The sequence below is a fragment of the Centropristis striata genome, chromosome 15, assembly GCF_030273125.1.
Source record: "Centropristis striata isolate RG_2023a ecotype Rhode Island chromosome 15, C.striata_1.0, whole genome shotgun sequence".
Taxonomy (NCBI): domain Eukaryota; kingdom Metazoa; phylum Chordata; class Actinopteri; order Perciformes; family Serranidae; genus Centropristis; species Centropristis striata.
Window position 1 is genome coordinate 27,178,687 of NC_081531.1, and position 15,702 is coordinate 27,194,388.

The 15,702-nt window shown below is 35.7% G+C and overlaps 1 protein-coding gene across 1 annotated transcript; it reads right to left on the bottom strand.

The window, feature by feature from the left end:
* Window positions 1-1,606: 1,606 nt before the first annotated feature.
* inpp5kb (inositol polyphosphate-5-phosphatase Kb) lies at window positions 1,607-14,061 on the bottom strand. Its single transcript, XM_059351940.1, has 12 exons — window positions 13,841-14,061; window positions 11,927-12,031; window positions 11,042-11,150; window positions 10,116-10,232; window positions 9,194-9,369; window positions 8,983-9,094; window positions 8,789-8,898; window positions 6,709-6,925; window positions 5,541-5,678; window positions 4,467-4,550; window positions 4,266-4,370; window positions 1,607-2,692 (listed from the first exon to the last, which is right to left on the bottom strand). The coding sequence occupies exons 1-12, from the start codon at window positions 14,059-14,061 to the stop codon at window positions 2,627-2,629; spliced, it is 1,560 nt and encodes a 519-aa protein (XP_059207923.1). The 3' UTR covers window positions 1,607-2,626.
* Between the last annotated feature and the right edge of the window lie 1,641 nt (window positions 14,062-15,702).

Here is a 15,702-nt window from a genome sequence, read left to right on the forward strand (position 1 = left end):
ATGAGAGCAAATGTTCAGTCAAAGTCAAATATGACATGTCACAAGTAGTTTTATTGAAACTGTTTATTTAAGTGAACATAAATAATGTATTACAACAGGAAAACCTTTTAAAAAAATCAAAGCATAAAGTGCACATTTAAATAAAAAAAATCTTAAACACAAAGAAATTTGACTATTTTCACTTAAACACACTCATACAACCAAGTACTTTCCAAAATCAAGCTTTAGAAATATTCAACATTATTTTCTTGTTTCATAGTTTACATCAGTCCTAATCATATATATAAAATATTATATTCATTTATTGTCTGAATTTTAATCCTGTAAGTGATTTTTTTTGTCAATTTGCGCAAATTTGAACTATATAGATATATGCGATATATCAATATATTTTTAAATGTGATAAGGAATTAGACCATATTTTTCATATCGATATATCGCCCAGCCCTAATTTCTCTTTTTCTTTGTTGGCTTGCTCTACTGCTTTACACATCTTTTCTTTTTATACATTCTGTGCTTGACATCAAAAGAAACAGGTTTTTTTAAGGTTCCCATTTCTCATCACCAAAAGATCCTTAAATATGTTTTGCAAATTTAAGACTATTTGCTCAATGACTATGTCATGGTTCTAGCATAATTTTTGATAAACCTGTTTTACTGATTGTTTCATATCATCATCGACTGCTGGGTTGGCAGGTCTTCAGTGACCGCTTCAGTTAAATAGCAAAGGCATTTCCGACAATCAGCTTATCTAAAAAAAAAAAAACCTTACCTAGTCATTTATAGGCCACATTTTGGCTTAGCAGCACATTTGCATTGCTTGCATTGCTATTTAATATAAATTTATCTTATTATTACTATATTAAATTGTATTTCTGTGTTCTTTTTTTAAATGTTGTACTGTCGTATGTTGAGGGATTTGTAAAGTAAGAATTTCATTGCATGTTGTAAACACTTTACTTCTGTGCACATGACAATAAACAAATCTTATCTTATGTGCAACGCTAATGTATTGGTTTGTACCCAGAAATAAACAGATTTTGATATGATTTTATTGCAATAAATGATGCAGGTCAGTCTGCAAGATAACAAGCAAACACCTTTTAAGATGCTTGTTTTGGAGATCAGGGTGATCAAGGCTATACTGACTGCCATACCACAGCAGTATGTTCCCAAAATGAATGTATTTAACTGTAATTTATATACAATAGACATTTCAAAAGGACGCAGACATAACTACATCATAATGCCAATGGGTAAATAGTCTAAATTCATGCCCAGATTATCCTTTAATGTATCTTAAATACTCTGAGTATGTTATAGAGATTCAAGCTGATAAAGAAAATAACAAAAGCTTTTCTTTTAAATCACAGGTATGTTCATTGTAGGATATGTCATAAAATAGTGTGATGTTGAAGTATACTAGCACTTGCTAGAAATTTGACTTCATGTGAAAATAAAATGCTGAGATATTGTTTAACATGTCTGGATTACTGCCCATTTACCTCACTTAGAAGTCTTGAGTATCCCACTGATTAGTCATTAAACGTAAAGGGGCAAACATACAAATTATACAATTACAAATCAATTATTATGTGATATGCTTATGAACTCTCACAGTCCGCTGCTATTATCAAGTTTTAATTAGACCACAAACATTTTTAAGGTTTAACAATTTTTTATCATGAAGAAAAAACGGAAGTTTTAAAGACAAAGGCTTGAAAGACTTTTTCTCCACCACGTCCCTAATTAACAACATGTACTTCATATATCATTTTTACCACAAAGAAACAAATATCCCAGTACGCATCATACATGCTCAACATTGTGAGTTTTCTTGTTGTGATATTGATCACTCAATCACTCACTCAATCAATCAAACAATCAATCGATTTCACCCTAACATGCACACTGACAAAGACATTTAGACAATTTGTTATTCTTTGAACACAATCATCATTTTGCATTGGATAGAAAAGACATCATGTTTTTGCACTAATGTGGAAAATACAGGTAAGAACATAAATAATTAATTCAAAATATAATCTTATTGTGATTCAGTGTTCTATCAACCAAAGACACTTGGGTTTCATAATCCATGGCAAGAATAAAAAACACCTCAATTACCAGATGTATCCTTCAGTATTAAGACAATAGAGAATAAGTAACATCAACATCAGCATCGACTTAGAATTTTTGATAATACAGTTCCCTATGATTGGCAGATCTTTCTTACTCTTATTGTACAACCCTCTGCACTGGCACTAAAGCAGACCAAACCAAAACATCAACAAATATTTTCAAATACACTTTGACCAAGGACTGTATTGATGTGCAGTGTATGACCACTATTTTCACAAAGAAAACTTAACAAATCATGTCGATAAGCCATCATAACAGCGATAAACCTTTTATGTGGTGAACTGTTTGAGCAAGAGTGAATCTGACTTAAGGTAAACACCTTGAAGGCAATGTTGGAAACAACAAATTGAAATTGCAGTCCTTGTGATTGCTCAGTGTGGTGGCCATTAATGGAGTTTATTTTGGGGCATTTAAGAGATTGATTCAATTCTGCGTACATTTCCAAAGGAGAGGGAAAGGTTGTGACATTGTGGTGAATTTGTTCTTAGTTGAGCCCGTTGCTTTTTTCAGGAACAAGACCTTCCATGACGGCACGCTTCGACTCCAGGATCTGCAAGATGAAAAGAAAGAGGGGATACTTAGATTAAACAGCCCATTGCCATTGCATTGCATTTTTACTACTGCAAATATTCACTCAGTGGCCACCTCATACGGTACATCTGTACACTGACCTACAAAGTCTAACTCTCTGAGAAAAACTGCTTTAAATTTTTTAAATATTTTTTTTAACTGGCCAGCCAAATTGGTTTTCTGTAGCTAAGTGATATGACACTTATTTCTACATGGACTGATGATGTAATTTTTATGCTCAAAAATCATGATGATTTATTTGACCTTTGACCCCAAAAACGTAGCTACTGCATTGCTGTAAAAGCTTCTAATAGTAATGATAAACAGACAGCAGTAACTACAATGTTGTTGTCTTCTTTCAGCTTTTACATTTAGTTTTCAGTGAATAAACATTTTCAAATTGATTTTGTTATAAGTGTGTTTAAATGTTTAACAACTCTATTCAAAGATTTGTGTATTTTAGTATATCATTTAGACTTAATATAATTTTATCTCACTTTTTTACTTCATCACTATCTAGATAATAATTTCCTTTCAAATAAACTTATATTTCTATTATTTGTTTGAATTAATATACATATTGAAAGCAGACGGTGGTAAGTGCAATTAGTGCTTGGGTTGAGTTGAATTTTGTTGTTTTTATATCATTATTTGTCCAAAATAAAGCAAAATTGAAATCTAAAACTTTGTCAAAAGATAAAACAGACATCAAGGGGTTAATTTTTAGTTATAACTCAATGTCGACCAAAAATGTAGTTACTGCAGTTAGGCTTGGTAGGGCAGTACAGCTCTGCAATGAACTGTATGATGTTAATAATATTTACTTTTTGTTGACATTGCTGAAATCGTGCAATATATTGAGAGGTGTTGATCATTTTTTGGCCTTCCTATTCACACGCATGAAACCAAACAGTCCTCCCCCCCAAAAAGGGTTTCCTCTGTCCAAGCAACTTATGACCACTATTTCGATTTGTTGTTATGTGGCGCCCTCTAGTGGCCATAGTTATTATAAGAGGAGAAAAAAAGTAAGATAGGATAGTGTGTGACAAAGCCAACGGAGGGATACGGTAGGGTTTTTTTAAAACTTAACTGCTGGTTAAATAAGCATGTCACATACATAACTATGTCATGATTTGATATTAACCTTACTCAAACCATGATCATTTCCTAAACCTAACCAAGTAATTTTGTTCCCTAAACATGACCAAATTTTAACCACATTAACCACATGTTTAAAGCTGCAACTGTACAACCATTTCCAAAGATGAAATTAAATGGTATGAGGACTTATTGCATGAAACACTTAGTATAAAAATGTAATTATTTATTTTTAACAATTACTCACAGAAAACTTTCTTTGTACACATTTTGCATCACAGATTTGGGTGTTAATCAAGCCATTTCTTTTTCTTGCAGCAGCTAGTGGATGTTAATGTGAATAGACTCAGGTGTCTAAGTGCATAAATGACGCAATCCTCTTCTAAGTAAACAACATATAGTAATGTACATAAAAATGTATAAGAAAAGTGCAGATGTGATAGTGATACACTCACCTGGAAGTTAGCACTGATGCCAATAATGCTTTGCATGTTCGTGCTGTAGTAACCCAAAACATAATGTCCACCCAGCAGAGGGATTTCATCCTTATCCACAGATATCTGCAACCAAAACACACACGCTTACGCACATTAATGAAGAAGGCATTCATATAATATTTGACTAAACATGATACAAATGCTCCACTTGCACGTTACCTGGATGTCTTCATTTGTCTCTGGCAAGTCGTTCTCTCTAACCCAAACAAAGGTTTCATAATCGAACGCACTCTTGAATCCCACCTGCAGGAGAAAAGACCCAAGAGTTAGAATCTTTCTTGTATCACATTAATTGTCTGATGTGCCGATGGACTGTTTAAACAAAGTGGATGTAGCCTCTGGGTTTGAAAAGTGAAGCCTTAAACCTGCATTCTTTCAAATGGCCAGCGACTCCACTGGTTGCAAAAATGAAGATTGTATAGAAGTAAATGAGAAAATTACCCTACTTCTCAATCGATTCATTAACTCAGTAAACATTTTCCTCATGATTTTATGGTCTCAATCGTTCGAGTCTTCTTTAATACAACATGTTCTTTTAGTAAACAATGGTCCAATTTGGATCCATTCCTTGCTCCTACACAGCTCCAGACTCAAATATAGTCACTTCTGGCTCCAATAAACCAAGATAGTGATGGACAGAACAAGGTTATTATAGTTAACGAAAACTAGAATTGAAAAAAATGTTTATGTTAACTGAGATAAAAATAAAAACGAGAGTTTAAAAAAAAAAAGATAACTAACTAAAATTGTGTGGTTAAAAAGCAAACTAAAATTAACTAAAATTATAGTGAAAATGTTCTTCGTTTTCGTCTTTGTCAATTTTTTACATACTCAAACCTTTTTGGTTGATGTGAAATCAATTGCATCTATTTGGTTTTATGACTTAATAAACTTATTTGGGCTAAGATGGATAAGACAAAGGAAATAAAGGCAACATTTATTGTAACAAAACTAACCCTAAAACTAATAAAAACTAAACTAAAACTAAGAATTTTCCTAAATATTAAAAACTTATTAAAACTAGCAAACTCACTCCAAGAACGAATTAAAACTAACTGAATTTGAAAACATAAAATCACAACGAAATTAAAACTAAAACTAATTAAAAAATCAAAACTATTATAACCTTGGGACAGAATACCAAAATGTCAAATGCACACAAACCAATGGACCAAAGGCTACTGCCTCTTTAAACAGTCTTTTGTTTTTTTCCTCTCTTGACTGTTCTAGTACCTTGTACAGGCCGATCCAATCCCATGTGGAGGACATGAAGTCCTCTTGGACGGTGTAGTTAAGCAGTGCGTCCTGGTCAGCGCTCCATACACCCAGAGGAGATACATGCACCAGTGCTGTGTCAAAGACCTTTCTCAGCTGAAAGACAGGTGTAAAGAAAAAGTCTTTTAATAATGGAAAAAAGGGGAAATCGGTTAGGCCTCCCACGCACAGGCGCTGGGTTGGGGATGTAATGGCGCATTTGAAACTTGAGAAGTTGAAACACTCAATCAGGGGATCAACCCAGAGGTTTTACAATGTTTGGCAGCCATTTTTGAACTACTTCAATTTGGAATTCCCGGCTAGGGACACTGAGACAACTACTTAATTGACTCACAATCTCTGTAATGGGTTAGAATTTGTACTCTTTATCTTTATTTTTTGTTATTGTTGTTTTTTATTATTGTTATTATTATCATTATTACATACATTTTCTGTTTTATACCAATATGTTTATGTTATTGTTGTGGCTTTATTTTCCATATATTCTGTGACTGCTGTTTGCTGTCTTGTTGATTGTGTTGTATGTTTTTTCGAACCTGGTCTCACAGGAATCCGTGAAATAGCCACGGATTTGCTTAACTCAAAATCCGTGGAATAGCCACGGAATAACTCAAATTTCCGTGAAACTGACACGGATTTCGCTACAATGCAAGTTAATGACAGTCATATCCCGTGGCTATTCCATGGATATTTTTTCCTATTGGTTTGTTCCAAGTCACGTGACTTTTAAGGTCCCGGAGGTCAGAACAAAGAACATGGTGGACAGTTCTCCCATTTTTAGTGAAAAAAACAATATTTTGACTTAGTTTCTGCATAAAAATGGACTTTATTCACATTCCTAGCGACAAATATATGTTTTATTTTCTAAATATTCACTCAGTGCATGTACATAATCACTTTGTATGTTGGAATAGCCACGGGGTATGACTGTCATTAACTTGCATTGTAGCGAAATCCGTGTCAGTTTCACGGAAATTTGAGTGATTCCGTGGCTATTCCACAGATTTTGAGTTAAGCTGTGAGACCACGTTGTTTTTTTCTGCATAAAAAGCCAATAAAAATATTTGAATAATAATAAAAATGCAAAAAAGGGAAGAAGCTGTCCTAGCATCCAACCTGCTCTCACCTCCAGACTGAAGGTTGCAATGACAGGCTTGTGGTCACTGACTCCGTAGCTCATGTCACTGGTGTACTGGTCCTGAATGACCAAGAGCGGATATTCATCAAGCCCATCATCAGTAGAAGTTGATGCCTTCTCATCCTCCTCATCCTCTGATGGCGGTGTTTTGGGTTTGATGCGCCAGAGGATGCGATCAGTCCAGGCAGGTTTCCTTTTCTTGCCACTGAGCAAAGCAAAAGCAAATGTTGATCACACAGTTTCTAATTTGAGAATGAGTTGAAATATCTGTTTGTAAATGCTTACCAGATATGTCACATTTCCATTTTTATTCAAAAACATTGGAAACAATGCTGTTAAAGAACACACACCACATGCAATGCAGATCTTTACATACAGTGTAGCATGCTGTGAAGAAATAATGGACACCAGTTGACATGGTATTACAGCTAATATATATGCACATAGCACATACTATGCATATATATGGAGGCAGCTTGTGTCCAGGTTAACTTCCTGTTAGCTGATTTCATTAGCATATGCTGCAACAGGAAATGAACTTGGACACATTGTGATTTTTATGTTTACAACTATGAAACGGTCTATAAAAAGCAACACATACATTGTGCAAGAACAAACAGTGTTGGGTGCAGGAGGAAGTTGTCTCAGGTATAATGAATTTGCAGAACATATCTGAAATGCATCAAGGTCAAGTGTCTCCAGTTATTTTATAATTTTATTAAACCATTAGCACTCTTTTAAAAAAGTTGCTCTGATGTCCTGAGAGGACAAAAATAAAATTACGTAGCCTATAACTATTATTAAATCGTTTAAATCCCTGATCATAGCCTCCAAATATACAATCCTTCTTAGAATTGTAATCCTCTAAATATCAGATTTTTTAAATAATGCCACTGTTGTTTTTTTTAATCAAAAATACACAATATTTTAAGTATTTTTTGTATACTTATTTGTGGGGGGATTTTACTTTTTTACAGTCTTGCATATGTCAATGATCTGCGACAAGATACATGATAGAGCAGCAGCAACCCTAGTTGAATCCAGGAAAATAGCATTTTCCCCATAGGGAAAACATGAGAAAATGGCGTAATCTGGTGAAAGTAAACAACTAAAATTTTAAACCCAGGGCTCTATTGAAAGTCTGATATAATAAAATACTTATATGCTGTAATGGTGGGATCAAAAATTTTGGTTTTAAATAGTTTCAAATGGGTCATTTTTGTCCTTAAGGGTCCTAATGTCTGTATTTTGGAGTGTTTATAAACTTATTAACTAAACTAAAAAACTAAACTGTAATTTCCCAGCTTGGGATAAATAAAGTCTATCTATCTATCTATCTATCTATCTATCTATCTATCTATCTATCTATCTATCTATCTATCTATCTATCTATCTGTCTATTATAGGAGCTGAAAAAAATAACCCCACACCTTTGCCACATTTTACGCCACATGCATCAACAAAAAATGAAAAAGCCAAAAATTTACCGCGTGAGGCACACTTCTAGGTGCCTATGGGACCCGCTCTTATCCCAACAGGGTATATCTATGGAGACACCCACCTTGGCGGGTCTACCTCCCTGTGCCAGGCCCCCAACCACACAGAGAGCAGCCCCCACGTGAGGGAGGTGAGGAGGAAGAAGAGGGTGGTGCTGCAGCGCTGCAGGGGCCTGGGTCTGTACATAGTTAGGGGCAGTGCCACAGTGCTCTTTCTGAGAGAGACACATACATGGTGCTGGTGTCAGGGATGGATAGGACTCAGGGAAAGAGCTGCTCCCAATATCAACTATGCAACACGGTTTACTGCCCTGGCTGCTTTGGGTTCCTATTTAGTGTGTATCACGTGTTGTTTCAACTAAAGATGGGGTGACAAAAGCTTCAGGAAAAAGGACAGATGGTGCAGTGGTTGAAAGATAAAGGAATGTGGGGCATGCAACACAAAAACAGAGTGTTTCTTACTTAAAACCCAACCATGTCTTCAGAGTGCTGTGTAAAATTGAAAACGAGATCACAGATGAAGTCTGAGAAAAGCGTTGGAGTGTAAAATACTTGTTTGTAGCACATGTTACCTGGTATCATAAGTTTCAGAGTTACGGTCAAACTTGTAGGTAGGTTTGAAATTCAACGGCCCTTCCTCAAATTCCTGCAGGAAAGGTTCCTTCTTCTTCATCATGGTGAGCTGCAGCAACAAACAACATAAATGATAAGCAAGTGTGTGATATTGTGTGTGTATGCATATGTGCTTATTCTGGCGCACATCCACCTGGTCTTTGCCCCACAGCAAGTTAAGGCGCCCGCTGTTGATGGAGGAGCGGAGAAAGTGCAAGCCGTGATCGGCAATGCGGAAGTTCAGGTCACCAAAGCAGAACACCACCCTGTGTGAGAGGGACGGAGCCTCGTTTTACCTGCTGTACAACACACATCAGTGCATATATTTCACAGTGTGTGTCTGTGTTTGTGTGTTATGTACTGACTTGTGATCCCGGACGTTTGGGGTGTCAGCGATGTCATATTCTTGTGTCTCCAGGATGTACTCCATCTCATCAACACGCTGCAGGGCGTAGTTCATGTGAGCTGCTAGGTGGCAGTTTAGGAAGCACACCATGTGGCCATAGAAGGAAAAGCGCACAGACACTCCTCCTTTATTACCCTGACACAGTAAGTGGGAGGAATATAGCATCTTTTAGGAATAATGAATGCAGTAACAATACAGATTAATTTATAATAGGGTCGGGACTCGATTAAAAAAAATGTATCTAATTAATTAGAGGCTTTGTCATTAATTAATCAAAATTAATCGCATTTTAATCGCATATAAATATTTGACTTGAGAACAGTGAGAAGTAATTTTTTTCACATGGATTTTTAGTATACCATTGAATATTGACTGAATACATAAGCTTAAGCAACAAAAATATTGTTTATTTTTCCAACAGACCAACAGTCCAACAGACCAGTGCAATTTCTGCCATTAAGTGTAGCAATAGCATATTTAGAAATATAGTACATTTCAGAAATTCAGGTAGCCTATAGGAGTGATGTGATCATATTTCTTGGTTCTGGTTACAGACATATTTACCAGAAAGTGAAACCACCAGCTCCCTTTTTTTTACTATGAATAAAAATGTTTGGCCTTTATTCAGCGAGATGATGTTCTCCTTTAACTTGAATCAGACCATTTTTCTTGTAAGTGCTTGCCCCATCGTGCTGCACCAGTTTTCATGTCCTTTGTTTGTGATTTCAATCAGACAAAGCTGTTGCACATCTCACTACACAAACACAATAAGCCTTACATAATGTGTTTAAACTCTACAGCATCTGATGCCAATGAGATTCCTGGTATGCAGAGTTTCATAAGGTTCAGGGCAAACCAGTGCTCCCATTGTAATAACTCACCCAGTAGCCAAAGATGCCAGTACGAGTGTAGGTAGCCTGGATGTTTCTGATGTACGGGAGATGAATTTGTTTGGCAAAAATCAACAGCAGCAACCCCTGCATCCTTATGGATGTGACCTAAACAGAGATGGAGATAGATTATATTCATTTTTCTTTTTAATTCTTTAAATCTTTCAATTACCGCCATTAAATATCACTATAATTTGTTATATGAAAAAAATAAAAATAATATAGGATAAGATATTCCTTCCTCCACAACAGGGACATTTTCAGGAAAAGTAGGCTAAAATAGAAAAAAGCGACAATAAAATAATAATAAATAGAAAACATTCACAACCAGAAGAAATAGTATTAAGTATTAATCTACATAAGAAGAAATATGAAAAAAAAATTAGGAACAACAAATACAGAATATTTACACACAGTAAAATCAGCATACCCAAATTAACACTGTAAGAGTTGACCTTAACACTTTTAAAGTGTCTAAATGGGTCCACATGGGTAATATGTACCTTTTCACTGAGTAAATGTAAATTTGACTTTTTTTGGTGTTGAATTTTAACTCCAAAAAGAGTCAAATTTACACTAACTCAACACTCGAAAAAATGTTACATTAACACTCTGAGATGTGGATCCATATAGACACTTTAAAAGTGTTAAGATCAACTCTTACAGTGTTAATTTGGGTATGCTGATTTTACAGTGCAAAGATACAAACGAAACAAGCTCTGAAATGAAACAAGCTGCGACAAATCTCAAACTATAAGAATGTGAAAAAAAAAAGGTGAAAAAAATGTGTCTATTTCAGAGACACACCGTAGCCTTTGAGACACTATAATTCACATCAGCTGTTTAGATACACACATCCACATACAGTCATAAACACATAGCACCCAGAGGTGCAACTTCCCTCTCTCCTCTCCCACCTTGACGAAGCCTCTGGGTGCCAGCGTGTCCATGAAGACGTGGCTCCAGGAGTCTTCCACCAACAGGTCAGAGATGAACCTCACAGGGGCGGCATTCACCTCCTGCAGGCTGGCACACACCAACACAAATAGATAAAAAAAAACACAACACACTGATGTAAACGGGACATCCTGTACTGCCCTACAAAGCCTAACCGCAGTAACTACATTTTTGGTCAAAATTGACTTTTAACTAAAAGATTAGATTTCAATTTTGCTTTATTTCAGAGAAATTATTGTATAAATATTACACTAACTACAACATCCAACTCAAAACCAAAGTAATAACTGCAGTAATAATTTAAGTTGATTTGATAGGAATGTTATTGTATGGTAAAAAAAAAGTGAGATAAAATTATATTAAGACTAAAATATAACATTACTTTATAATATTATGTTTAAAATACACACATTTTTTTAATAGAGTTGTTACATACTTTTAAATATACTTCACTACACAACAAAATCAATTTGAAAATGTTTATTCACTGAAAACTAAATATAAAAGCTGAAAGAAGACGACAACATTTTAGTTACTGCACTCTGTTTGTGCATTACTATTACTATTAACCTTTTACAGCAAAACCAGAGTGCAGAAACATTTTTATCACTACATTTTTGGGGTCAAAGGTCAAATTAATCATCATGATTTTTGAGTATAAAAATTACATCATCATAAGTAAACTACATATAACCCATTTGGCCGGTCAGTTAAAAAACATTAAAAAACTTTAAAGCAGTTTTCCTCAGTTTTACCTTTTGCATAGTTACTGCAGGTAGATTTGTAGGGCAGTGTAGTCCAATATATCTGGCAAAGATCTAAATTCCAATATATTTATTTCTCACCCAATCACATAGAGGTCTGTGGGGGGTTGGACATCTAGCTGCAGCAAAGACTTGAGATCTTCTGGGGGCTCCGCTGTGGCCACGTTCCAGGTCACCATGTGCAGCCTGTCAGAGGGTTTGATTATGACAAGAAGTGATCAATGTGATAGCCAAATATGAGTTGCATTGCTACATTTTTATTGTTATCAGAGTATCAGATTTCAGAACAAGAATCGATTTCAAAATACTGCTCCTGGTTTATAAAGCACTACACGGCCTTGCACCTCAGTACATCACAGACATGCTCATCACTTACACCCCAGCAAGAACACTTCGGTCAACAGGCAGTGGCAACTTACTCATCCCTCACACCAGACCCAAAGAAGGAGAAGCAGCTTTTAGTGTTTATGCCCCGCGAAAGTGGAACACCCTGCCTGACACAGTTAAACACGCCACATCAGTAGCCATTTTTAAAAACAGATTAAAAACCTATCTTTTTTCAACAGCATTCGGTTGAACTGTGTGCGTGTGGTTGTGGGAGTGGGTGCGCATGTGTGAGTAAGTAAGTGTATATGTGGTGAATATGGCATAGCTTGTCTACCTGCGCTCTTCAATTAATTTGTAATTTTTTTTTTTTTAATTGTTTGTTTGTTTTTCTGTGTTCTGTTTTGTTTTTTAACTGTAATTATGTATCTACATTGTGAAGCACATTGAGTCTGCCTTGTGGACGAAATGCGCTCTATAAATAAAGTTGAATTGAATTGAATTGAATCAGTTATTAGTGGCATGCATCTTTAATACTACAAATAATGATAATGATAATACCGGAAAACAATTACACCTTATGCATAGAATATGCTACAGAAAGACTGGAAACTAACTGACTTAGTTTCTTTGAGCACTTTTAAATCCAAACTGAGAGTTATTAAGGCCTATTCCACAATATGCACTTGTTTCTTATAACGCATTAAAGGTCTGTGTCTTATGTAAATATATAACTGTATTTTGTGTTTGCTGCCTCTTGGCCAGATCTCCCTTAAAAACGAGGTTCTTAATCTCAGTGGGATTTTTCCTGATTAAATAAAGGTTAAACAAAATAAAACAGTGGCCCATAAAGTTGGAATAATTTTCAGACAGTCTTCTGTTAAATGCGGTTTCATTGTCATTGTGATATGTTTGGAAGAGATTGATTAATAAAGTTTGGAGAAAACACTTTTTCTGTGAATAATAAATCACATTGTCACAATCATTTCATGGAAAGAGGTAAAAAAAAGATTTTATTCCAACTTTATGGGAGACCGAGTCTACTTTCCATCCTACTTATTGATTTCAACAACATATAATACACAATTCAACACTTTGTTTGTTGTTCTTGCACTTTGGAAGTAAATAAACAATAATAAATAAAAAATACAGAAGAATTTAACATTTCAAAAAAATTCATTTTTGAAATGAAAAAGAATCTGTAAAGAAATCCACACTGCAAAAAAGGTGTGTCTAAAAACAAGATAAAAACACTAAATCTGAGGGAAATGATCTTGCTGCATGGACAGATAATTTCACTTGACACGATTTCTTAAATTAAGATTGTTAAATCTAGAAATAAGCATGTTGAATGCTTAAAATAACAAATTAACTCTCAAAACAAGATAAATTAAAGCTGCAAGCTGCAAGATGCAACGATGAACTGCCCCGAGCAGACAAATTTGTTTCTTACGAAGATTAAAAAAAAAACCCTTTAGATTTAGAAGTGTTAGATAATTTATCTTGTTTTAAAAGTTATTTATTATTTTAAGCATTCAACATGCTTATTTCTAAATTTAATAATCTTAATTTAAGAAATCTTGTCAAGCAGTGCAGATAAACTCAAAAACTTCCTGCCTGTGTATCTGTGTAAAATTGTCTATGCATGAATGAGCATGTGCGCATGTCAACCTGAATGAGTCTGTGGGAAGGAATTGCCCGCAGAGCTGAAAGGCTTCGTCCAGTGAGCGGGACACTTCTTCACTGGCCTCGTCGTCAGAGCTCATGTCCTCTATGCAGGTGAGCAGCTGAGTCAGACGCTGGCGGAGGAGCACCTTGGACCTGGAGCCCTGAGACGCAGAGCTGCTCATGCTGTCTGAGCGCACACGAGGACTGTCTGTAAAGGGATCCATCTTTGGATCTTCAACTGAAAAACGTCTTTCAATTGCTGACTTTATTACCTGGAAGTTATTTAAGATAACTGAAATAAAAATGCTGTCCTGCAAGGGCAACCAAACAATATCCAGTGGAAGAAATTCCTTTGGTTTAAATTCTTCTCAGACTTCTTTGGTTGCAGCCATTCGTTTCCGAGAGGCCTCCACTCTGCTCAGGCCACTGGAAGTTACATAAATGGATTCCTAATTAATCAAATCTCTCCTCAGGCAGCTTCTGATTGAAGTCCTCCAAACGGACCAGGATGAAATATCAAAAAGCCTGGGGGTGAAGTTTGTCTGTGCCGGTGTAGTCCTCTCTGTGGCAGAGCCCTGTGTGGTCATGCAGCAATGAGGCAGTGGGGTCGACTCAGGAATGTGGGCAAGAGGGAGTCAGATTTGGACAGTAATCGCAGGCAGGAGACGGGCATGTGAACATGTGTGTGTTTGCCTGTGTGTGTGTGTGTAGTTACGGAGAATAGAAGAGGAGGGCTTGAGGCTAAACCTGCATGATTGTGAGTAGTGTTGCAAGACTTGAGTAACCTTTCAGATCCCTAAGAGGTTTACTACCGCTGCTCTCTCTACCAGCTGAACACACTGAACAATGCATGTAACCTCGCAATTACAGTCATGCATTAGAGGGGACAACAGCACACAATAGCATTAGCTTACTTTGGCCTCAATCCAGTCTCTCCTCATATAGGTGAAAGGTTATCTTTATAAACCCAGGGAGAAGGCGGGGTAAGCTCTGACACGGACATTTTTGTGTTGTTGTTTTTTACCCCTAAGAACAAAAGCTCAAATCATTTTAATTAACAAGTGCTAGTCATAGTGGACAAATGACATAATGGATTTGGAAGCACACAATTTATGAAGCAATCAGCAAGTCCAAAGCATTTTGCCTACTTAAATGGTTTAAAGCTTTCAAAACTCTGTGTTGGACAATGTAAAAAGAAATAAAGAATGGAATAGAGGGATACTGTTTGTACAGTTTATCACACTGACTCTTAATAATTTAGAGAACTGAACTATGTACATTACATCAAACGATTTTTTCTTTTAAATTGTTAAATTCAATAGGTTTTTCCTTGACTACAACCTTCTGCCTAGTTCCATTCAAATGGGACCAGTAGTTTCCCTGTAATCCTGCAGACAATATATAAAATGTCATAATAATGTGGTGTAATGATTTCTAGAAAAATCCTGATACGAATGATGAAATCAGATTTTATATAGATATTGTATTGATTTGTGTCGTGTGGGTAATTTTTCATATGCTTTCCAAAAGCAGTGGGAAATTAATTACATTGTATTATTTTGGGGATTACATCCCTGAATCTAGCTATATAGTTTTGAATTAATCAAACAAACAAATTATGATATATGAGTAAATAACTCTGTGGTGGAGCTCAAACAATAAATCATGGCATGAAATCAACATAATTTTAGTTTTTTGGAGAACTGTGGGAGACAATAGGAAAGAAACAACCAGAATAGATTGCACCTTACAAAATAAATAATGCTAATCTTGGGTGCCCCAGTTCTCCCTGCCACTTCATATAGTATCACATGCAAAGACTTAGGGCACATTCTTTAGCAAGCACAAGTGTTAAGTAGATAACC